The sequence below is a fragment of the Mastigoproctus giganteus genome, chromosome 12 (assembly GCF_048544385.1).
Source record: "Mastigoproctus giganteus isolate SK-2022 chromosome 12, ASM4854438v1, whole genome shotgun sequence".
NCBI classification, from domain to species: Eukaryota; Metazoa; Arthropoda; class Arachnida; order Uropygi; family Thelyphonidae; genus Mastigoproctus; species Mastigoproctus giganteus.
Window position 1 is genome coordinate 19531548 of NC_143586.1, and position 27124 is coordinate 19558671.

The 27124-nt window shown below is 34.9% G+C and overlaps 1 protein-coding gene across 1 annotated transcript in view; it reads right to left on the reverse strand.

The window, feature by feature from the left end:
• The window catches only part of Prp8 (pre-mRNA processing factor 8), a 247399-nt gene that overhangs the window by 42902 nt on the left and 177373 nt on the right, over positions 1 to 27124 (reverse strand). The window contains exons 27-32 of the mRNA XM_090386973.1: positions 23882 to 24051; positions 20954 to 21083; positions 13548 to 13694; positions 13067 to 13227; positions 4573 to 4764; positions 3875 to 4112 (exon numbers count right to left, since the gene is read on the reverse strand). Of these exons, the coding sequence (XP_090243099.1) occupies positions 3875 to 4112; positions 4573 to 4764; positions 13067 to 13227; positions 13548 to 13694; positions 20954 to 21083; positions 23882 to 24051 (1038 nt within the window). The remainder of the gene's footprint in view (positions 1 to 3874; positions 4113 to 4572; positions 4765 to 13066; positions 13228 to 13547; positions 13695 to 20953; positions 21084 to 23881; positions 24052 to 27124) is intronic.

Below are 27124 nucleotides of genomic sequence, written 5' to 3' on the forward strand. Positions count from 1 at the left end.
GTGCATTTAGTTATTTTAAATATTGTCATATACACCTTTTGGCATCTCTCATATTGTGTGATTATCTTCACAACTGGGTCGTCATGTCTGCAATACCAGGGTGCCTGCCCACCCACTGATGATAGGCCAATAGCCTTGAAACATGTCTGGGTGGTGGTACTCACCGAGAATAAGTAACAATAGTCTTCTCTATTAGTGAAGCGAGAATAAGTAACAATAGTCTTCTCTATTAGTGAAGCGTTACTTATTTGAGGTAGTGCAATATCATGGCAACTCGTCGTGAAGGCAGAGACAATATGAGAAAGAGCAAATGATGCCCACAACAAATACTTTGTAGCTTTTTAAGAGTTGTCTATGGTGTATCTAAACACCGATATTATATAGTAATACTTGACTTGCAGAAATTTGACTTTACATAAGTTTTTGCTGGCCAGTGTAAACTTAAAAAAATCGTGGAAACGTATTTTGCATCCCATAGGAATACATTGAGGTATTGTGAAAATATCGTAATGTGAACCCAATAACACATTGGGTTTTTTTGGTAATTTGTTCCAAGACCTCGGAAGTTGAAATTTGCTATAACTAAGTTATTTCTCTCTCTAAAAAAACATGTCATTTTTATAATGGAAATTGCACTACACTCTCATCGTTATCATATGATCCATTATAAGATTCAATTTTGAACGCCTTTGTGATATTTTTCTAAAACACATTTCTGGAGGTCACTACTAAAAAACAATTTGCACTTTCCTGTTAGTGCAATCTCTTATAAACAGGTAGTAAACTCAATCTTATTGCATTTGCAATAATACTGATAACTGGAATTCTGTGGGTTTTTACGTTATTAAGGTGAAATGTGTTCCCCTTCATTGAAATCTTCAATCACATAAAAAACAAATTTCAAAATCTTCTCTTCATTCCTATTTACTTATTACAATGATGAAGGGAAAGGGACCAATGGAAAGTGCAAGTGGTGGCAGTGCTAGGAAATGAATTAATTAAGAAGTACGAAGCAGGACAAAGTTTGTCATCTATTGCATGGAATCAGGTCTCACTCTTCAACAGTTATTGGCATCATCACAAATGCAATAAGATCGAGTTTACTACCCGTTTATAATAGATTGCACTAACAGAAAAGCCAAATAAATCAGAAAGTGCACATTGTTTTTATTGTTTTATGCTCATGACTTCCAGAAATGTGCTTTAGAAAAATATCACAAAGGCATTCAAAATTGATTCTTATAACAGTACACATGATAATGATGAAAGTGTATTGCAATTTCCATTATAAAAAATGACCTTTTAGAGAGATAAATAGTTTAGTTATAAAGTGAAAATTTCAACTTCCAAGGTCTTGGAATGAATTACCTAGCTAGCAAGCTAGGCAACTAACCATACATTTATTATTTTTTTTAAAAATAACAATATGTTATTGGGTCACATTATGATATTTTCACGATACCTCCATTTATTCCTACGGGATGCAGAATACGTTTCCATGATTTTTTTAAGTTTGCACCAGCAGGCAAAAACTTACGTAAAGTCGAATTTCCATTAAGTATTACGTAAGCCGGGGGGGTGCCTATATTCAATGTGTTTAACCCGTGTCCCCAATATCTTGTTGTTGTTATTATTTGGTTTTTTAGGAGCATTAGCAACTAAAACTAAGGCCATATTGCTCCGGGGATATGCAGTGGTGATTCCCTGACCTTTCCGCATCCTCCGTGTTTGGTGGTCACGGGCTCGAACCCCGGTCTAATCAAGAAGCGTGTGTTATGCACTGCTGCTCCTGCCCACCTGGCTATGGAGGCACCCACCTGGCTACGGAGGCGTCCCCCCCCCCAATACCTTGCATTGTAATACTCAGTTGTAACACATATTTCCTATGTCATGCTCTTCCACATTAATTACAGTTTGTTGATTATTCGCATCTGGTATTCTATTTTATTAGTCCCACGGCATCTTCTCATTTCCAATCTTGCTTCTCTTTCTTCAATGTTTTTTGTCCATCTTCATAATTGTAGTCTCGCTTCAGTCTCTTAGAGCTCTACTCTAATGTTTCATTAGCATTTCTTCTACATTTTCTCAAAGTTCTTACACCCTGTTCAGCCATTTTTACACTTCTTAAAACTTGGAACGGTTTATTAAAATTGAAGGCAGATAAAATAAACATACATCAATAGCTTTTGGGCATAGGTTGCTGTTCTTCAGTCAAAAAATGTTAGTACAAAAATTAATAAAGAATATCCGGCACGGTGGTCATGCGAGGTGAACCATGTGACCAGGTGCTGGCAACAATTAGCAGTTCAAAAAACGTTAGTACAAAAATCAATAAAGAATGCCTGGTATGGTGGTCATGCAAGGTGAATGTGAACAGGTGATGGCAACAATTAGCAGCTGAAAATTTGGGCAGCATACCTAAGCGTTTTATATATATATATAGATACCATCTGGTATGAGAGTTGAACGTATAACTGAAGTTTCACTAAATAAAATAAGAGGAATGCAGAGGAACAAAGCGAAAAAAAAAAAAAACCGTTTTCGAAAAAATGTCTTTTTACATGGATCCGGACATTGAAAGAAGATGCACAATCAAAAGAAAATTGAATGGTCTGGTGAGGCGATCCACAGATTTATTTTAGAAGAGAAAAAAGCAAGCTACATACATACATTTATTCTTAAAAAAAAAAAAAAAAAAAACCACCAATACAAGTAGATTCCCTCTCCCTTCCTCCAATCAAAAAATTAGTTAACAAAAATGAAATGATATTGTTCTTGTACACTGAAGTTTTAATGTGTTATTTACAAGTATATGTATTAATAAAAATAAGTTTGAAAATTGAGTATGTGTTGACAATTTACATCTTGTATGGAACCTATCCCTGTTATACGAAAATGTAAGTATAGCATGCATTTTAACTATGGTGTTTTTTAAACATATACCATGCATTATAGTAAGATTGACACACACACACACACACACACACACACACACACACACACACACACACACACACACACACACACACTTACAAAACATTATTGCATGGATAGGGAATATAATATTTCCAGGTGATATACTAAGTTTCATTTGCCAAATGGAAAATATGTGTTGCAACAGATGGCAGCAATCTCACAAAACTGTAATCATTCACCAATCCCAAAAATGTACAGTGCTATTTTCATTCAAAAAGCTGCAGTTTGCCACCACTGTTATGTGTAAATTTCAAACACGGTTTAAAGAGATGCCACTGAGAAAACCTTATTCTGCAATGGTATGGAAAATTCATAAAGGATGTCTATTTATGCCATCATTCTGGTTGAGGTGGTAGCTGAACAAAAGTTGGTGAGGGCATAGTGGAGCTGGTTCAAGGAAGTTCTACAAGAAATTCAGTTAGTACACATATGACATGCCAGTCATGAGCTCAACATGTAAAGATCAGCAGTTTGTAGAATGTTTTGCCACTATGTGGAGATAAAACCATAAAATTTATAACTCATACAGAAGCTGTCAACTGATGACCAAACCAAGAGGACAGAACTTTGTTGGCAAATTCTGCCATGATTAGTTCTGTGATTATGCTAACATCTACTGCAGTGCACACATTTTTGTCTGGTGAACAAAACTTGAAGATATCTTTTATCACCTGGAAGTGGTTTCAAGTTTGTATTATGTATGCCAATAATGTTTTAATTTTGTAAATGTTTGTGGGCACCCTGTATATTAATATTTTTGACAATAAATGTTGAATCTTTTATTATGAAAAAATTTGAAATTTAAAACTTAATAACATCATATTTACAAGATAAAGTGTAAATGTACAGTTAAACCAGAAACCAATAATCACATGTCCCCACACAAATTTACTCTTACCTTATGTATAGTAACACGATATACATTTGTATCATCAACAAACCAAATAATCTGATTTGAAAACAGTTCACCATAGTTTTGGGAGGAAAGATAAGGTTCTGTTGGTTCAGAAGAGTACAGCTGGAGGCCTTTACGTATTCGTTCTCTTAATACATAGAGTGCAGGATTAGCCTTCATGATTTTTGCCATGGCTTGCTGAATGAGAGGTTTGCATCCTGGAAACCAGTTACCATATGCACTGAAAGAAAGAGTAAGCTGTTAATTTAAACATCTTTTAAAATGGAGATATCTTTAAAAGATGTGCCTCAATGTTAACAGAACACAACCAACATATTTAATATTGTTTCCTTCAGCATAAGTTAGTTTCCATAGAATTTAATATAAGTGTTGATCTCAATTTCTAACCTACAGATTTCATGACTTCAATATAATTAATTTCTACAATGAACACATTAATCCTTAAGTCCTTAGTTAAGTCAAATAATCATATAACAAAATTTTCTTTCAAGAATTAATAACACTATGCTATCCTAATCTAAGATAACAGAAATAGCCATGGTGGTATATTAAGTGTGTAACAAAAATATCATATAATTATGTAATCACTTTGCATTAATACAAATGAATAACATCAAACTATATTTGTATATGTCTGAAGAAACAGTAACAAAAATATAAGGGGAGATAATTATAATTACCTGTGAAGATTATAGGCAAGATCAATAGCAATCAGCACACCAGTTGGTGACGGGTAAATACTCATGTTGTCTGTAGTGTAATCAAGAAATTTTGCACGGGCATATCTCTCAATATCATGAGAATCATAATCTCCCCAGCGGAGTTGCACATCAATCCAGAACTTTTGTGTTGTGGTTCCATCCATTGTATCTCTGGATAAAATAGAGTGAATTACAAAATATCCTTAATTTCTGATTTTAACTTTAAAATTAGGACAAGGTTTAAAATAAAAGCAAAAATCACATACAAATAAAGTATGGGCAGTGAAATTCAGTTTCACTGCCCACTACTGACAATTCTTCAGGTCACCATGCAACAATAACTTCTGAATGAATATATAAATAAATAACTTTCCAAATACCTACTGTAACTATCTTCCAGTGTCCTTATTCATCTGACCTTATGTCACATTATTTCTTATTTTTCCCTAACTAAAACACTCATTAAAGAGAGGGCAATTTTCTAGCAAAGCAGAAGTTATGGAAGATATCACAAATGCAATCAACGTACTTTCAAAAGGGGTTCAAAAAAAATTTTTTTTTTTTTTTTTTTTTTTGCAATTATATAACTAAATATAAAAAAATGTGCCAGTAGCCAATGTCATTATTTTGAAAAATTTGTTGCTAAATTATCTGTAAACATGTATTTTCAGGACCATAAGGCACCCTTTTTTTTTGTGAAAATTTTGTCTAAAATTCTTCTGCATCTTATAGTCCAAAGATGTGACAGGTACATGCAGTGATGCTTTTTATCTTTAGCTATGGCCATTGTCATAGATATGGTAATTATCTTTAGCTGTAGCCATTGGACATTTCAATTAACAAAGCCCTTTGAAGTATTAATGGGCAAGAAATGGCCTGAATGGATGGGGGCACAAAATCATGATTTGACACCAACATGACAAATAAAATGACCAACATTTTCTGGGATGTGCGAATGGCAAAAAAATTAATGGGAATTAGAGAAACAAGACAATTACCAAGTCTTTCAAGATATGTAGATTTGGCTATATACTTTATATCCCAAAGATAGTACACTTTGAAAAGGATGAAAGTCTAATGACAAGTGGCATGCAACAATGCATTATTGGCGAGTAAAAATATGATGAGTAAAAGTTTCATTTTACATCGATGTTTCATTTAATAAGCACTTCTGAATGTGTTTCAAACATATACTTCAAAATATTTTTCCAAAAACTGTCCTTCTAAAACATGGGTGTACCTTAAACTCTGGTGCATCTTATCATCTGGAAAATTGTTTGATAAAAATTCAGTTCTGGAACCTTTTTACCCTCTTTGTATAATACAGTAAAACTTATTAATTCAAAGTATCCATACAAGGTAAGAAATCTGTTGATAAGAGAAATTTTTCAAAAATCAGATACTTATTACAGAATTTTTGAAATTTTGACTTAAAATGTATGATTAGCACATTAAATTTAGCCAGTATAAGAAACACAAATGTAGCATGAAGAAATTCAATCAATTTCCTGCATGCAATAAAAGGATACTGTTTCATTTCTTTCTCTGTTAGCCTCACAGCTCAACATATACACTCTACTCGATAAAATAAATTGTGTGTTGTTTACGGAGCACAAATGTACATATCTACTATATGAATAATATCTTTATCTTATTAATATCAAATTACTGTTGCTCAGAGCGAAACGGATACAAAAATAGATTGTGACAAGTTGTTTTGTCAAAACAATTGAAAGCTTCTATTTGTATGTATCTAATTTAATATATGTATATTTTCCTATTATTAAACTTGTCCCAATCTATTTTTGTATCCGTTTCGCTCTGAGCAACAGTAATTTGATATTAATAATGAATCCAGAGCACACAGGCCTCTTTAATCATATCTTTATCTTGGAATATTATTTACTGCATAATACTTCTAATCTGTGAAAAAAGGGCTCAGGTTGAATCGAGTAACACAGATTACCCTCGGGTTGGGATACAATCAGGTAATATTTGTGTTCAAAATTTATGAAACGTTTTAAAAAGTGTTTCATGCTTTCACAGCCATTTGTATAAGCAGGTGCAAATAACTTTTTGAATATTGGATTATGAAAGGCAACTGATTTTACTGATTTTTATTCAATAAAGCTAAATGAAACATGCTTAAATGTGGCAAAAATGGGGAATTGTTTTTGCAATGAAACACAATCATGTTGAACTGCCTTAGTGATGAAATGAGAGTGTCATAACAGAACCAAATTAGCATGGTAATAAAGTTTTCCTTTTGACTTAGTTTCATTGAAGAAGTAGCTCTGATTCATACAGGCAGGCAGGGATGAACTACTATAGTTGGAAGTATTTCAAACTATGACAACGTCACTAATTGTAGGAGATTTGTAAACTGAGTTAACAAATGTTCACAACCTGCTACTATTACACCAGTAACAGTTAGTAGTAATAGTGGCATGTGATGCAAGAAAGCAAGTGTATGAGCTTATGCAGCATCAGCCAAAAAAAAAAAAATAATAATAATAATAATTTACAAAACAAATCCCACTAAATGTTTGTCCAGTTCCTCCTTAAATTTATTTAAACTATCAACTTCCACGACAGATAGAAGTTTGTTCCAGCAATTAACCACCCGCTGGTTAAAGGCAAATTTCCGCACATCTATTCTACATCTGTCTTTCCTCGATTCGCATTTGTGCCCCCTTAGGTTCGTAATCGAACAAGTGGAAGAATCCCATCAGAATTCAGAATGCTCAACCCATTCAAGGCCTTATACACCTCAATCAGATCACCTCACAGGTGCCTAGTCTCCAGCCACTGCAATTTGCAGAACTTAAGCCTCTCTTGGTAAGAGGATCCCTTCATTCCCCTCACCAATCTTGTTGCCCTTCTCTGTACATGCTCAAGCAAATCTATATCCTTCCTAAACTGAAGCCTCCAGACCTGTACGCAGTACGCAAGGCGTGGCCTGACCATTCCCTTTACAGAGGCACAATCACTTCCTTTTCCCTGATAGCGAAATTCCTATATATCATTGACAAAACCTCATGACCTGCCCTGGCAGCCTGTCTGCATTGTTCAGAAAACTTCATATCTGACTGCCCAATTACTCCCAGGTCTTTTTCATTTTCTACCACCTTAAGTGTAGTACCACACAGTTGGTACGTTTCTCTGAGGTTACTTCTGCCCATATGCAGTACTTTGCATTTGTCAAGGTTATACTTCAGTTGCCACTTCTCAGCCCATCTGCCCAAAATTTCTAGATCCTGTTGCAGTAGCACACTGCCATTACTGTCATTAACAACCCTGCCAACCTTTGTATCATCTGCAAACTTCGACACTAAGCCTAATATACCTTCTTCATTAATATCACTGATAAATATAGAAAACAACAGTGGACCCAACACCGAACCCTATGGAACTCCTCTAATAACATTAGTCCACGAACAGCAGCATCCATTGATTACCACCCTCTGTCTTCTCCCACTCAACCATCCTTTTATCCATTGTAGCAACTTACCCTTAATACCATTCTGCTCCAATTTGTACAGTAGTTTTCCATGCGCAACAGTGTCAAAAGTTCATTCCAATTGTTCTCTAATTCACATTGAATAAGAATGAAACATGGAAATGTTTCTTTTTGTATATTTTTAGTGTCAAAATTTGGTAGCTTTTTATGAGAAAACATAAATATACAAAACAAAAGACAAGACTGAGTTTTTGAACTTAACTGCATGTGGCAGCTTATTCATAGTGAGGGTTGGCAATGCTGATTTCTGTATCACTTCACTTATTGTGTCTGATCTTGCATTCGGGAATGATGCGCTTTTTTTTTTTTTTTTTTTAATATGAAAACCCCAAACATGAGAGGTATTAGAACCTATAGAACTTAGTACTGTGCATGGGCTGAAGGTTGAGACAATGAAAGAAGATACTTGTTAATATAAGACTTGAACTTCTGTAGAATGCAATTATCAGGAAATATGGTTGTTCCACAAAATGGAATTTAAATAAATAAATCAGGAAGATGAAAAGCTGTTCCTGTGAGTTTGAAGTTGAACAGTAAAAGGACGTTGACTGGTTGTGGCACATGTTTGGACTTCTTTGGAAGAGAGAGGGGGGAAATTATAAAATCCATCAGAAGAACAGTGCCCATGGAAGTATCTATAAAAAAGGCATGCAGCAGAAACAATGTTTATGAGTGAGAGAGAGAGAGAGAGAGAGAGAGAGAGAGAGAGAGAGAGAGAGAGAGAGAGAGAGAGAGAGAGAGAGAGAGAGAGAGAGAGAGAGAGAGGAAAGCCTCTGTTAGAGATGAGTCATTAATTAGCCTAACTGCCCTCTTTCCATTGGAATCTAGAAGCCTGAAGAAGTTTTGGGGCACCACTGCAGATGCTGGAACAATATTCCATAGCACGGCTGATTTGCGATTTGTACAGAGTGAGCAGCTGTTTGGAAGAAAAGTAACACCAAGGGAGAAAGAAAAAAAAAAAACTCAATTTTTTAGATATAGAGGAAGCAATGTTTGTAATTTGCTTATGCCAAGAGAGATTAGAAATCAGGGTAATCTCCATCTGAGATATATGATCTTGCTTAGAAATGAGAGTGTCATCGAAGATAAGCATAGAAATCCTTTTTTTGTGAAATACAAGACAAGACTGAGTTTTAGACCAATTGAAATCAACTAAGTTATCTGATATTGTCCCACTGGAGAATTTGGGGCACCACTGCAGATGTGAGAACAATAGCAGATTTAATGAATTGGTACTGGATATTTGAGAAGTCAAAGCTGTTTTTGTAGGGCAAGGTTTCTCAAACTGGAAGGTGGAATGCAATGTGCTATATCATTAGCTATGGATAGGACTTCTGGTCAATGGAAGAATACCATTAATATACAAGAGGAAAAGAGTAGGAGAAAGAACCTTGGGGAACACCAGCATTAGTGGAGAAGTCAAAAGACAGAGTGCCATCACCCACAGTGAACTGTCAGAAAGAAAACTGGATACCCAATTACATGAGCACATCAACAATATTTAAGAATAGGTTTTGAGTTTTTAGTATTTTTTTCAAATATGCAAAAGTGAATGCACACTGCTCAAAATGAATTTTGATAAAATCAAAAGGTAATTAAAGAGTGGTGAATATATTTTGACGAAAAAAAAAAAAAAAAAAAAGTTAAAAAACTGAGGTATGGAAATCATTTCATGAAATACAAGATGCAGCTATTGAAAAGAAAGTTGGTGCTGTTCAGTGCATAAAATGAGTCTTTTTAAGTTATTCTGGTAACAAAAAAAACTGAACTTCAATTTAAAATATCATTCTTGTAAAATCAGTGCTGAGAAAAGTAGCACTTACATCCACCTTCTTTACATATACCAAAGAAAGTAAAGCACAAAGTGACTGAAACTTCTCTCAGTATGCAAAGACATTAGACCCTTTGACATTATCACTGGTTCTGGCTTTATAGAGTACTCCCAGTTTTTAATAAAAGGTATGGTCACTGCACAGAAATCTCAATGTTAGAGATTTGTTACCACATCCACATCCTACAATTCACAAAGGAAGCTGAAAAGTTATGCAAAACCTCATCCAAATTAAGTCATTAATTGATCTGTCAATATAGCACATATCCTACATAATGCTAATGTTGCATCATATTCATGATAATTGGAAGCTGTGGAATAAAATACTGTTCACTTGTGAATTTCCCGATGATTGCAAAACTGCCACTATATCAGAAAAGGGTTGAATCGCAGGCTTGTGAAATTAGGTCTTCAGTCAGACATTCTCTCCAAGTTAATTTTTGTAAAAGATAAAGGAACTAACATTGTATGCACAACTGAAGGGTGCATACAATGCACCCTTCGGTTGCATTCAGGCTAAACTGTAGTTTGCATATGATCAATACCGTTCTAGAAAACACCTTCAAAAAAGAAATTCCTGGAAACAAACTTACCTCATGTTAACTTATTAACCCTCAGGCAAAGATGATGTGATGTATCTCAAACAGTCTTGTCTTGTACACCACCATTCATCAAGGGTGCAAGTCACATTAGCACAGCAGAATAAACATGTACTAATCATTTGATGCTAATTATGAAGATACTGAAAATATTCTAAGAGGACACTGAGAAGATAGAATGTCTCATGTTCAACACGAGACCCTACAGATGCTAGTGGATTTCTTTACACCATTCAAAGAAATTTCACTACAACTTGAAATAGTTTTGTATGCAATACTTCACTTGTTTTGCCAATAAGATTTAATTTATTAAATCACTTGAATGTATTAGTTTTGGACACTCACAAACTGGTTGAATTAAAAATTTGCACTCATGTGATTCTGAATTAAAAATTCAAAGCACATAAATTGCACAGAGTCACTTCATTCTTGTGGCCAAGTTTCCATTAGTTAAGAATGCTTTCAAGAGAAGAATAAGAAGAAACAAAGATGCGCAAAATTTAATAGAAAAGTTTAAATGTAATGAAGAATTCCAAACCACTGTGGTTACATCTAGAAATCTTTGTGAGGAAAGTGTAAGTAACAGTGACTGACACAAGAAACAAGCTGATGAATTGGATTTCAGCATGTTTGAAGATGCAACTGAAGAAATCAAGAAACATATGCATATTGATATCGATCGTGTTGAACATGATGACTTACTTAATTGGCAGAGGAAACCATGGACAAGAATTCAAGTTTCTATTCTGCCAAACATATACACTGTATACGTGCCAGCAGATCAAGCAGTGAAAGAAATTTTATTGCAGCCAGGCTCATTGTGCAGGAGTGCTGATGTTGTTGTTGTTTTTGGTTTTTTTTTGGAGCATTAGCAACTAAGGCCATATTGCTCTGGGATATGCGGTGGTCATTCCCTGATCTTTCCACATCCTCCATATTTGGTGGTGACGTGCTCGAACCCTGGTCTAATCAAGAAGCGTGTGCTACACACTGCTGCTCCTTCCCACCTGGCTACGGAGGTGCCTGCAGGAGTGTTGAACCCCTGTAAGTATTTTAACCCTTCACTGATTCTCCTTTAGATGTGTGCAACTCCATGTTTATTTTTTAAATAACTTTTTAAAGATTTTTGCAGTTTCCCTAAACATTTGTTAAGTTCCTCCTTAAATTTATTTAAGCTATCAACTTCCACAACAACAGGTGGAAGTTAGTTCTAGCAATCAACTACACGCTGGCTAAAGGCAAATTTCTGCACATCTATTCTATAACTGTCTTTCCTCAATTTGAATTTATGCCCCCCCCCCACCTCAGGTTCATAATCTGAGCATGAGGAAGAATCCCTTTAGAATTGAGCTTGCTCAACCCATTCATGGCCTTATACACCTCAATCAGATCACCTCGCAGGTGCCTAGTCTCCAGATGCTGCATTTGCAGAATTTAAGCCTTTCTTGGTAAGACCACCCCCTTGATTCCCCTTACCAATCTTGTTGCCCTTCTCTGTACTGGCTCAAGCAACTCTATATCCTTCCTAAAATGAGGCCTCCAGATCTATACACAGTACTTAAGGCATGGCCTGACCTGACCCCATTGCCTTATACAAAGGCATAATCACCTCCTTTTCTGTACTAACAAAATTCCTGTATATCATTGACAATACCCAATGACCTCTGGCAGACTGTCTGCACTGCTCAGAAAATTTCATATCTGACTGCACAATTACTCCCAGGTCTTTTTCACTTTCTTCCACCCTAAGCGTAGTACCACACAGTTGGTATGTTTCTCTGTGGTTACTTCTACCCGTATGCAGTACTTTGCATTTGTCAATGTTAAACTTCAGTTGCCACTTCTCAGCACACCTGCCCAAATTTTCTAGATCCTGTTGCAGTAGCAAACTGTCATTAACAACCATGCCAACCTTTGTATCATCTGCAATATTGGACATTAAGCCTGATATACCTTCATCAATATCATTGATAAATATACAAAATAACAGTGGGCCCAAAACTGAACCCTGGGGGACTCCACTAATAACATTAGTCCACGAAGAGCAGCAACTATTGATTACCATTCACTGTCTTCTCCCACACAACCACCGTTTTATCCATTGTAGCAACTTGTCCTTAATACCATTCTGCTCCAATTTGTGCAGTAGTCTTCCATGCGCAACAGTGTCAAAAGCTTTCCTGAAATCCAAGTATATGATATCAAAATTATTTTTTGCATCCAGTTCCTTTGTAACCACATCATAGTATCCAATCAAATTTGTCAGACAAGACTTTCCCTGTGTCTGAATTATTACTGCAGTCTTGTCTAGATTATCCTGTAATGCATTGTCATACATCACTCCTGTAATGTTCACTTATCATAAAGATTATTATAATGATAAAATGATAAACAAAGGATAAATGGCATTGCTGTTAAAGAGCACTAGGAAATCATAAAAATAAAAAAGCCAATAACAATGATTTTATCTTATTTTATCTTGTTTTACCTTAAGGTAATACTTATATTTTAAAATAAACTCACTTTGAATCTGCTAAAAGTGATGGCCTGGAAACATTCCATTTATATGCTGCAAAAAGTAAGATATCAGCACAAGAACTATTCATCTTGTAAGACTTTCGAGGGTGGATAGTTTCCTTCTGTACTGTCTCAATTTCTAATGCATCCAATTCTTGATCAAATACCTTTAATTATTAAAAGTAATAAGGTGTAAAATAAGGCGAAAAAAAAGTATTAAGTAATAAGATTTAAACTGTGCAACTATATTTTGTTACTAACAATTAACAGTACATTAGACCTGAAATGTTATATGAGACATTCACAATAAAGTGTCCATGATTAGGGAGTGGGCAAAAAACACTGTTTCTTTCAACTGAAAGGAAATTAATTATTTTTATAAGTTTATCAACTCTGCTGACAACAATTTACATCTGTAGCAAAACACTGAAAGCTAACAAAAATAATTTAAGTTTAATTAAAAATAATTAAGGAAATAACAGTTTACCTGACAAAGGTCCATTACAATACTCTCGTGAATCTTCTGCCATAAGTGAGCTCTGAAAATCTGGATGAGGGAAATCTTCAGGGTAGGAATCTTTCCGTGCATAAAAATGCCAGTTAAATCAAGCTGGACTTGAAAACCAACATACACCTGCATAAATGATAAGCAACCTTAATGATCATAACATCAAAGACAAAAGCAAAAAAAATAATTTATAAATAAGGAAAAATTATTATAGCAAATTCAGCTTTTCTACCAACAATTTTGTTTGGCCCAATCATAACAAATGTTTAAGAAATGCTTAGTCTCTTAAAAAAGCAATCAACACTGACAATGCCTAATGCAATGACAAAAAAAAAAAAAAAAGCTGTTAAATGAATATATATTACTTTAATTTCAACAAGCAAGTTTATACAAGTTTATTTATTTTGTTTATACAATTTTATTTATTTTTTAAAACAAAACTTATTTACAATGGAAAGTTTAACCATAAGTGGTCATCAGAAATTATTTGAAAGAAATATTTCATCTCTTTTCCTTTTGAAAAAACATAAAAGAAAAATAATTTTAAATATACATATCACAAATGCTTTTCTTCTGACATACAATAAAATATGTTTTTGAACATCCAATTGGCCTAATTTACAGTAATCGTATTCACCATATAATGCATGGATGCTACAGGCTTTTGCTGTACACTTTTCAGCATATAATTTGAAGCCTTTTTCACTTTTAATGATCACTGTCTTTACACAGTATGGGAGGGAAAAAAAAGAGGGGGAAGATGCTGAGTCTTGTCTAGCCAGAATAGAAAACTTTTGTGGACTTTCTCCCACACATATCGTGACCTAGTTATTGGTCTTGGATGAGAGTTACTGGATTATAGTTTTTCAAATGGATGAAAAAACACTCAGTGTGCATATGCACTAAGTGGCAATGAATGTATAAAGCCAAATTTGATGAGCACTAGGGAAGCAAACTTTGAAAGTGTTTCTTAACTTGAATTTGTAGTCTTCAAGGTAGAAATATTTTTAAAATGTCCTGCAGATCTATTTTTCTGTAATAAAATTTATTTAGCACTTTAATTGGTGTTCCACAAGACTGTTTCATTTCGTTTTTATCTAAAAACTTTATTGGGAGAAACCTTTTATCCACATAAGTTGTTTTTCTTTATTCCATTTAGAATTACTCACGAGAAATCTAATGGCAGAAGGCTATTTCATATGAACTACAAATGAAATGAAATGATGTACAGGTATAAAAGGTGTTGCTGCCATACAACACATTTTATACTTAATGAAAAAAACTTTCCAGCAACAATTTTTGCTATCTTCCTGCAGTGCTAATATCTGGGAAACTACATGCAGAATCCAACCAACATATGGTGAAATCTGTCTTTAATTCCCTAAAGGAATACAGATAATTCCCAGATGTTTCATGGTACTTGCTATCACTTCCTCAATGGCTGAATTGCTGTCTCAGATTACATGCTTTGATTTTCACTATTTTCCATTTCAATTTACCTGTACACCATGCCACTAAGAGAACAACTACATACAAATGCTCAAAAATAACTCACGATAAGATTTAAGGGAAATCATAAAAGATAAGCATTATTGTTCACATACATTACTGTAGATTACTTTTCTTGTTACACTGTTTATTACCAGTACACTGTTACACTGTTTGTTATCAGTCAGCCAACAATCCAGATGAATTTTTATAGTATAGAAGAGCAAGACAAACTGTAGGTCATAACCTTTTTGTTTCAGAGGGTAAATTTTGTTTCATGATATTTCAGAGGTCCACTTTTCAAGACTTGTAAATGAAATTTCAATGCAAGGAGAAAAGTGTGCTCCAAAAATTGCCTGAAAATTCATTCATAAAAATAAAAATAAAAAAAGGAAAAGAATCTCATTAATAATATTTAAATTCTGGTTTCCAAATTTTTGTTAACAAACTGATTTCAGTGTTTAAGCTAAATAAACAGTTTCACTCTCTCATGCACAAACATAACCCTGAACTCGAAAAAGGTAACTTTTTCGAGTTCAGGTAATTTTAATATGATGGGTAATTTGGGTTATGAAATAAAAATTTTATTATGACTGATATGAGATCTGGTCAAAAAGTTCTAAGAGTTCATTTATCACAAAAACATCAAGTGTGTTCGAGTTATAAGGTCTGCAAATTTATTTCTCATAAAATACACAAGATAAAGAAATGAAACTTGTCAGTTTTCAACATAATCTCCTAGAAGGAACACACATTTTTCACACCTTTTCTTCCATGCTGTGAAGGATTGTTTGGGGGTGTGTTTAGCATATTGGTGAATGGCTGAAGCAACTACATGTTGGCTAAGGAAAGCTCTGCCACAAAGAGTAATGTGTAATAATTGATAAATCATGGATTCCACCATTCAACCTTGAAACCAAGCGCTGGTCTGCCCAACAGAAGCATGCTAAGTCACCACTTCCCAAAAACTTCTATGTTGCTGCAAAGTGCAGAGAAAGTGATGATTGCTGTTTTTTTTTGGAGTATTGATGGAATAATCCTTACACATTGGTTTCCAAGGACACAGTGACAGAAACTCATGCAAAGAAATTCTGAATAAAAGAAACATCCGCGTGGATCACCTCCAAACAAACCTTCACAGTGGCCTTCAGACTTTGGAAAAAAGAAGTGTGAAAAACATGTGATGCATGTTCCTTCTAAAAGATTATGCTGAAAAATGATTTGTGTTTCATTTCTGTATCTTATGTATGTTATGAGAAAAATTCAGAAACCTTATAACTTGACCACACCTCATAGGTAGAGGGCCAAGGTCAGTAAACATAGGTGAGATGGAGTGGGGTCATCACATGATTGCCTCAAGTCGCTTCCCACTCCACTAAACCAATAATGAGCAGCATGTGTTGAATTTCACATCTTAGGCCTCTGCTGCAATTATAACAGATATGAAAGTGGAGAATGTGCATAAAGAGGACAATGGAGAGAATTCCTCCAGATATTAAGAACTACATTTGATGTAGTTCTTAATATCTGGAAATGATGTAGCCCTTAATAAAGCATTTAAAGCATTTTAAGTAAAACATTTCAAATATGGCCAACAACTAGAATGTCAAAAATGTCTAACATTCAAGTTGACACCCTGAACTTCAAGTGGTGATGAAATGATTTCTGAAGTGTGTGAAGAAATTCATTCTGACTGGTGATTAACAATCCCAATATGAAAAACTGATGAACTGAGAAGAGGAAATGAACCCTCATTTCATAAACTACATATACTCCCAGGATCTGATAAATGAATGTCCCATGTATCATTTCCTCCCCCTTATTCGCTGTGACCGATATGTGTGGTCCCCCCTCTGTAGTATATTATGTCCACTGTTGTTGATCTTGCCTAAGTTGAGAAAGAGGCTTGTCACCTTGAAAGCTTCTTGTCACGTAATTTATTTTATATTATCTTACATTTATCGCTTTTAATTGTACATATTTTCAGTTTTTAAGGTATAGTTTATGGCATACTTTAATTGAAGTCTACTATTTTATGTTTTTAATTGTACATATTTTTAGTTTTAATTATAGATATTTTATCATTTTACCATCCACGTAATTAGTCTGTTGTTGTAATAAACTGTCAAGTCAGTGGAAGCAGTATATTATTAACATGTTTAATCCTGATGCCTAAGGCCTTTTCTCTAATATCAACTGCAATGTTACTTGGGATGAAATATGATACAGTAAGTATTTAGATGATACAGTAAGTATTTATATTTCAATTTACATAAGCACAAGTTATATAACTTGTGCTTATGTAAATTCTTTTTCACTCAATTTTTTTTTAAGGATTATAAAATTTAAAACAGTAAAAAAAAAAAAAAAAAAAAAAAAGCAATCAATAATGATGAATACAGCACACACAAATTGCACAAGTGAGATACGGAGTAACAAGCTTAAAAAATAGGGATGAAGAGAATATTATGAAAATTTATTTACATTTTTTTTATATCACTGAAGATTTCAGTGAAGGGGACACATTTCACCATAATAACATAAAAACTCACAGAATTCCAGCTATAAATATTATCGCAAATGCAATAAGATCGAGTTTGCTACAGATTGCACTAACAGAAAAGCCAAATAAACTGGAAACTGCAAATTGTTTTTGCTGTTTTATGGTAGTGACCTCCAGAAACGTGCTTTAGTAAAATGTGAGCACGAGAGCTCGCATGAGGTGATAACAGTGTGTTTCTGCCTTAATCCTGGTTCTTTACGGAAAATTTCATTTCGACCATTATCACATTGCCGACTAAGAGAATAAGTGACAGCAGTACTAGCAAATCTACAAAGTACAGGAAAGCGATCGATTTGTATCAGAAAATTAAAATAATAAGGATGTAGGAAAATGGTCAAACATTAACAAGTATTATCTGTAATTCAGATTTATCAATGTCAACAGTGAACACAATAATAAAGGACAAAGACAGACTATTAGAAGTGGTGAAGGGATAGGCACCAATGAAGTCAACTATAATAACCTATACATATCAGTTTTTACAGTACAATAAGGTGTTTTTTCTTCCTTTTATGTTTTCTTTTTCTTATGTGCCACTCTGACTACTTCACCACTGTCCCCAGATAAAGCTTTTAATTGAACTAATTAAAAATATATAACTATTTTACTTCATTCTAATGAGGATATTATGTGGTTTTTGTAATATTGGCATATCAAGGATATAGTAACAATATTTTATTAGTCATTCTCGAGTTATGTAAAACTCAACTTATGTAAGAAGTTCCGGATCGTATCGCTTTCATATGTCAGGGACTTACTGTATATAGCTATTGACCCCCAAAGCAAAATTCCAGTTGTCAAGTAGAAGTCAGTAAACTCACCTGGTTCAAAAACAGACCATGATAGGCTCAGTCAAATGTGAAAACAACATTGCTCATATTTTTAACATTCAGGGTAGCATTCATCATGAATCTGTTCATGAATGGCCAGCAGTAAACTAGGCCTATATTGACGTTCTGATTCAAATGAGTGAAAAAGTTAGGGAAATAACACTAGCTGTTTGAAAATAGTGGATGGTTTCTCTATCACAACAACATCCCTGCACACCACATTCTTCATTCTGTAATTTTTGGCTCAAGAAAACATTCCTGCAGTATTCTAACCTCCATATTCACTGGACCAAGCTCTCTGTATTTTTTCTCTTGTTCAAACTCAAAATGAAGCAAAAGGACAAAGATGTGATGACCATCCAAAATTCAACAAGCTTACAGAACAAACCTTTCAGCTATGCTTCCAACACTGTTCAGAAGAAGTGTTACATATTTGTTTCAGACATGTCTAACATAAAGAAAACAGAATAAAGTAGTAAACTCTCTAAAATCTGGAAACCCCAGGGATTGAGAAGTGCCAGATTTTAAAATTTTCTGGATTTTAGAGAAGTAAGCCTACTGATGGAGTACATTTCAATGAATACTAAGCACTAACAGCTGAATTCATTTATATCTATGAATGTCCACATTGACTAAATGATAATACTGGTAGTTAAAATGTAAATAACTGTTCAATTTTTTTATAAACAAATGACAAAAACAGTCAAAGCAAATGTTGTCACAATATCAATGAATGTGTTTCAAAGAAATAAAGCTTTTGAAAGGGAGAATAAGAAAAAACATTGATTATTTTTCTTGAGGAATAATTATTGCAACAAGGTGATCTTTATCAATCTGCAAGACATTCTGCTTTTAATAATGAACTGAAAACTTTAATAATGCTGGAGAAATTCCATAAATTTCTCATCCATAATAACAAAGGTCTGTTTTCTTTTTACTGCCATCATAACTATAACAGGGATAAAAACAACAAGTAGTTAACGTCACTTACTAGGCTTCCAAAGCATTAATACAAAGTGGGAAACCAAATGAATGACCTTAAGCTGCCTGCCTGTTTTCCTTCCTACTTTAGTCATGCCCCTGACGAGCTATATGACTAGTGCTAATGGCAAAAAAAAAAAAAAAAAAAAAAAAAAAAACCTTTGGTTGTGTGGAATTTAAACATAGATTTAATGAAACATATTTTTCCAGCTTATTTAATACTGGGCATTTTTATTATCTCTTTGCTCTCAACTGTCCTAAAGTGACATCAAAGTCTCCAGCTGATGTAAGCACTGTATACCTAGCAATATAGCTGTAATTTACAAGAGCAGTTCATGCTGTTATGAGTTTACTGAATAAGAGATAGCACTAAATGAGAAATTATAAGATGCTTGAAGGACTATTTTGTCCTTCCATCTGCTTTTGCAGCCAGCCAGATTTAAATTGAATAGATTTTTTTTTTTTTTTTTGGTAGTTGTTGGCGCATCGGCTTCTGTGGGCATAATACACCTCCCAAGGTTTTTGCAGTACTTTGATCCATGCCCGAGGCGGGATTCGAACCCGCGACCTTTGGGTTGCCAGGCAGGCACTTTACCCACCTGGCTAGCCCGGTCAGCAAATTGAATAGATAATGCAATGGTCTTAATTCTCATAGCAGTACAAATTTGCCTTTGTAACGAGTTACCCTGGCATTTAACTACTTTCAAACAGATGACTTGCCAAAAGTTTAACTGATTATCTGTTTAAAGATGAGGACATAGACAGACTGCTATGAACTTGACTAATCAGTCCCTCATCAAATAGTAGTCATCTCTAGTGGCAACACAAACAACATAACTTTAGCTATATTACAACTTTGAAAACTCCAATTTCATAGACATATGGCAAAACACATCAAATACTTTCTTTGCAATTGCTTTGTCTGCATTGCCATTACAGCCCACCTACTATCTGATGTGGGACCAGTTGGCAAGGAAACAGTATCAGAGCAGTCTCACCTTTTAAACAGATGGCCAATTAATATTTCGGTGATGCCCATCTGTTTGAAAGTAGTAGTAGTAGTAGTGGTGGCATGTGATGCAAGAAAGCAAGTGTATGTAGCTTATGCAGCATACACTTGCTTTCAGTCAAAAAAAAAAAAAAAAAAAAAAAAAATTCACACAACCATTCCCTCTAAAAGTAGGGCAACACTAGGGAAAGTAGCACATTGCCAGGAACAAACTTGACTTTGCAATCCTTGCAAAGTCAAGTTTGCTCCTGGCAGTTTGTTCTATTGTGAGAGTTAAGACCATTGAATTGTCTATGCAGTTTACTGAAAGTATTTCATAAGGAGAGAAATGGCAATTTTTTTTGCACGAATTCTTAAAGATAAATGCAAACAATGAATATTAGGATGCATTGCTACCTTAATATTTTTGGATTTAAAGTACAGATTTTACAGGTTTTACTGTCATACAATAAACCCTGTAAAACTTACAAACTTATAGTAATTACTTACAAATGTGTAATTTGAAAATACTTACATTTGCTCTATTAATAGTAGGTGACCACCATAATGTGAATCGACGATTGGGGATCTGATTCAGACCAGACCTTTGGGCATTTGTCAGCTTTTTATACTTCATAGATTCTTCAAACCCACTAGCTTTCTCCCTGTAATACAGAGAAGATATTGTCTATAAAGCGTTATATGGAAAATATTTTACATCACTCTGTAAGTGTACTTAGATTAAGACAATCAACTTAAGATTTCAAGAAATAAACTATTCAAACACTACAATAAATAATTTTAATGAACAAGCATCACATTACAAACTTTTTGCTGGGTTGTTTCACATGCATTAACAAGTAAGAACAAAGACTACAAATTAGCCTTTCTTCAACTGCTAACATCATGTCTCAAGAGGCATCTCTAATCCAGTGTCTAGTGTCCTCACTACCTCTCATCCTTCAACCCCCCCCCCAGCATGCTCCACTAGTTCCAACTTCATTGTTGAAAAGTTTGGAGGGGGATGGGAGACCACAGAAACAAAAAAAGTCTTTTCTGCTCTCCAGCCACACTGCCCACTCAGCTCTAATCACAATGCCTATCAGGAAAATTAATATTACATTCGACAGACATACAAGTTAATGCACCACATCAAGTCTGTGTGTAGTAAGTCAACCAAAGTTGATTTTTATTAAGTTTTAAACTGCTGTACACTATTTGACATCTCTCATTTTGTGGAGTTAATTTCATAACTAGCCACTGTAAGTTGTTATACCATCAGATACCTACCCACCCACCCACTGATGAAGGGTCAAATAGCCCTGAAATGCCACCTGAAAATAAGTAACGACAGTCTTCTCCTACTGGGGAAGTGAAGTATAATGAACAGGCAACTCATTGTGAAGGCATTCACAATATGAGATGTAAATAATACAATGCCACGTAATCAACTTCAGTTGACTTACTATGAACAGACTTGAAGCAATGCAGTAACTTGTATGTCTATTAAGTTTTCCGTAGTTTAAGGCTTTAAAGTCCTAAATTTTTATTAAATTTTAAACATTCAACCTAAAAATCTAGCAAATATTAAATATTCAACAAATAAACATTAACTGTTGAGAACATGTCACAAAAATGTAAAATAACTATGGATATAATGGTGATGAAAATCCAAATTTCTGCCCTTTCTGTGGGAAAGTAATGGCACTTTGACAACTGTATTGAAGCAGTGTAAAGCACAAACAGCCATGAAATGCTGGAGCAGCATCATGGGTCCTGTTAACTTTTATGAAAAATCCATTGCCAAAGATTTTTCATAATCTGCCTTTGCTTGTCTAACCTCCCTTGTGACTTGATTACAGACTACCTTGTATCCACCATAGGCTTCTGTGTCACCTGACAATTAATGTGCATCCCATGCATTTTTCTTCTCTGCCATATGCCTCATTAGTTCATCTGACATCCATTTGGGCCTAAACCTAGAGCAGTATTTCTTAGTTGGAACAAAAAGCCTTGTAGCTTCCAAAATTACTTCCTTGAATGCTTCCCATTTAGAATTTGCTGTTGGTAACATCATTAGTTGGTCCCACTGTATAGAACCTAAAAAATCTCTGAGATCATTGTAGTCGCCTTTATGAAAGCAAAAACTCTTCCCTTTACCTCAGATGATAATTACATCTTTAAGTAAATCCCACATCAGTACACTATGATCACTGCCTCCTAGTGGTTCCTTTATCTGCAAATTCTTAATGCATGAATAATCACTGCTGATAATCAGATCAAGAGTCTTGCTAAAGCCTTGCTAGTGTGAGAGTGACCAACCCACAAGTTCCAGTATATCTGGGAAGTTAAAATCCCTCATTATAAGACACTCTGATTTACTGGCCAACTCAATTTCTCTGTACAACTGTTCATTGTACTCATCAGAGTCATTAGGCCTATAACATACTCCTACTGTCATTTTCCCCTTCCCAGTGTTTATGTCACACCAAACAGACTCAACATTGTTAGTGACCTAATTCATTAGGTCACTGAATGTTTTACTAATTTTTTTGACAAAGTTTTGGCGCATTATAGCCTAAGTTGCTGATGCGCCAATAAAACCTGTCCACCCGTGTCAACTGGATGCACTTCCTTAGATTTTATGTGTTTCTTAACTAACAGCATAACCCCTCCTCCCTTCCTATCCTGTCTATCCTTTCTGTACACATTGTACTCCCCAAATTCCTGCATCCCTTATATCTGAGTGACACCACCACGTCTGTGATATCCCAACAATTGAATGTCAAATATAAGTGGCCTTTTCTTGAGAAGTTGCATCATTGAGTAATGAACACAGCTGCATCTCATGCTTTGCTGAGATTATATTCCTTGAGAACAGTAACTGTCTCCTGAAAAAGCAGTCTTGCTATATCTGTCTTCAGTGAAGCAGGAATCCTGCCAGTGATTATGAAAATTTTAACACTTGCTATCAATTTTTCTTTTTGTCATGAGTGGCACGAACGAATATTGTTGTATCTATTTGTAAAACAAGTTGGTTAATGTGTTACATTTCAGGCATGTTAGAAAAATTACTTGGCAGTCTGTAGTTGGATGGTCACTTTTCTGGGAGATGACCCAGATGGTCAGTTCAATTGAATGGTCTGATAAACAACTGATGACTTTTGTTTTTGGCTAGGCCAAAAAGGCAGTTTACAAAAACTACTCACACACTAGATGAAAGAAACACTGAACAGTTTTAAAATGTTTTAGAAACAGATTTCAACTGTTAGTCTCTTTATATCTCTTATAGTGTTCTGATCTGTCAGCTACATTCAAATGTACACCATCTTGGCACTATGCCATCCGGAGTGGTTTCCTTTTGTGAGATAAAATGATAATAATAAAATTGCTAAAGATATAGATAAAATAAAAAATATAAAAATAACAATAAGAATAAATTTAAAGTTTTACTCAACCATACCAAAATAGACCTTCCCATGTAGGGAAATAGGTGCCTTTGAATAATGTATGTTCTAGGATTCCTTCTACACCACCAAGTGCTTGAATCATGTCTGTTCTGTAGTTATTCAGGTTCCACAATTTGCCATCATGACGTTGGTGGGTCCACCAAAATGGATTTTGTTTTAATACCTACATTAAAAGAAATTATGCTGTTAACCTCTCAATAATAATAATGTCTTTAAATAGCACAATGGGCAAACATTAATTATATCAAAATAAGGAACTCCTGATTCTGCAATATATTTTCACCAAAGAAATAAACAAGTAAAAATGAATAGGTGCTTTGCTGAATATTTCTTTTAATATAGGTTTATGTTATCAAGCACATAACTATTTTCAGGCTAGTATTATGGCTACAAATCACTTAATACATATCACTACACAAGACTGCAAAACACTACAAGGCCAACTATCATAACAGGCTGAGTGCACTGAAAACAAGTAGCATTTGTCTTGATTAGTACTTGAGCCATCACCCACTTGGGAATACTGGGTGTATAATTGGCCGTCTTTTTTTAAACGCCACTCTCTGGCTGTGATGGATATTATAATAAAGATTATTTATTTATTTAAGACCCATAGAGACTATCAGAATTATAGGTACTTGTGAACAATGTAATCACATAAAAGAGTACCATACAAATTATATATATATAGTATATAATAATTTTATTCTTTATAAAAAGGTACTAAGTAAACATCAATTATAGATCACCACAAAATTAAAAAGATACTGTACACCTTTTTATAATGAAATAAACATATAAATTAAAAAAATAATAAGTTTAAGTAACTTAAACCAAAATTATGTGGCACCCTAAGGTGCTGCGGCACTCCGGTTGAAAACCACTGATGTAGACTGTTGAATAGTGTAGTAATAGTGGCATGTGATCCAAGAAAGCAAGTGTATGAGCTTATGCAGCATCAGTCAAAAAATAAATAAATAAATAAAATAACACCATTCCCTTCAAATGCCTGTCCAGTTCCTCCTTAAATTTATTTAACCTATCAATTTCCACAATGACAGCTGGAAGCCTGTTCCAGCAATTAACCACCCGCTGGCTAAAGGCAAATTTCCGCACATCTATTCTACATCTGTCTTTTCTTAATTTGAATTTATGCCCCCTTAGGTTCGTAATCTGAACAAATGGAAGGATCCCATCAAAATTCAGCGTGCTCAACCCATTCAAGGCCTTATACACCTCAATCAGATCACCTCGCAGGTGCCTAGTCTCCAGCTGGTGCAATTTGCAGAACTTAAGCCTCCTTAAGTCTCTTAAGCCTCTCTTGGTAAGAGAGGCTTAAGAGACCCTTCATTCCCCTCACCAATCTTGTTGCCCTTCTCTGTACATGCTCAAGTAAATCTACATTCTTCCTAAAATGAGGCCTTCAGACCTGTATGCAGTACTCAAGGCGTGGCCTGACCATTGCCTTATACAGAGGGACAATCACCTCCTTTTCCCTGCTAGCAAAATTCCTATATATCATTGACAAAACCCCATGACCTGCCCTGGCAGCCTGTCTGCATTGCTCAGAAAACTTCATATCTGACTGCACAATTACTCCCAGGTCTTTTTCATTTTCTACCACCTTAAGTGTAGTACCACACAGTTGGTACGTTTCTCTGGGATTACTTCTACCCATATGTAGTACTTTGCATTTGTCAAGGTTAAACTTCAGTTGCCACTTCTTAGCCCATCTGCCCAAGTTATCTAGATCCTGTTGCAGTAGCACACTGCCATTACTGTCATTAACAACCTTTGTATCATCCTTTGTCATTACTGTCAACCTTTGTATCATCTGCAAACTTCGACATTAAGCCTGATATACCTTCATCAATATCATTGATAAATATACAAAACAGCAGTGGACCTAACACTGAACCCTGTGGGACTCCACTAATAACATTAGTCCACGAAGAGCAGCACCCATTGATTACCACCCTCTGTCTTCTCCCACTTAACCATCCTTTTATCCATTGTAGCAACTTACTCTTAATACCATTCTGCTCCAATTTGTACAATAGTCTTCCATGCGCAACAGTGTCAAAAGCTTTCTTGAAATCCAAATATATGATATCAAAATTATTTTTTGTATCCAGTTCCTTTGTAACATCATAATATCCTATCAAATTTTACAGAAAAGACTTTCCCTTAACAAACCCATGCTGTGTCTGAATTATTGCTGCAGTCTTGTCTAGATGATCCTGCAATGCATCTTTAACCAGCGACTCCATTATTTTACCCGGAACAGAAGTTAAACTAACTGGTCTGTAATTACTTGTGTCACCCTTCGATCCCCCTTTGTGAATTGGGGATACATTTGCATATCTCCAGTCCGTGAGGATTTCCCCTGAGTCCAAGGATGCTCTCATAATTATGGCTAAGGGTTTACTTAGTTGCTTTGCAGCCTCCTTTAATATAACTGGATAGATCCCATCCACCCCAGGTGCCTTTCTTATGTTTAACTTCAACAATTTCTCCTCCACTTTGCTCTCAGTTATTACAAATCATTAAGCACCCTGCTAGAATTTGATAACCTTCTGCCATTTTCAAACCTTAATAACTCCTCATGTGTGAATGTAGATGCAAAATACTCATTCAGTTTGTTTGCTATCTGTGCAGGATCATCAACAGTGGAACCATCAATATCAAGTGGACCGTTTTTCTTAGCAACTTTTGCCAAGGATTTCTCGTAATCTGCCTTCGTCTGCCTAACCTCCTTTGTCACCTGATTACAGACTAGCTTATATCTGCCATAGGCTTCTGAGTCGCTTGATAATTTATATGCATCCCATGCATTTTTCTTCTCTGTTAGGAGTCTCATTAGTTCATTTGACAACCATTTAGGCCTAAACCTTGAACAATATTTCTTAATAGGTATGAAACTTTTAGTAGCATTCACGATTAATTCCTTGAATGCTTCCCATTTAGAATTTACTGTTGGTAACATCGTCAGTTGATCGCACCGTACAGAATTTAAAAACTGTCTGAGACCACTGTACTCGCCTTTATGGAAGCAAAAACCCTTTCCTTTACCCGATGGTAATTATATCTTTAAGTAAATCCCACATCAGTACACTGTGATCACTGCTACCTAGTGGTTCCTTTATCTGCAAATTCTTAATACACGAATGATCACTGCTGATAGCTGATAACCAGATCAGGAGTATTACTCTCTCAGGTTGCCTCTCGAACATGCT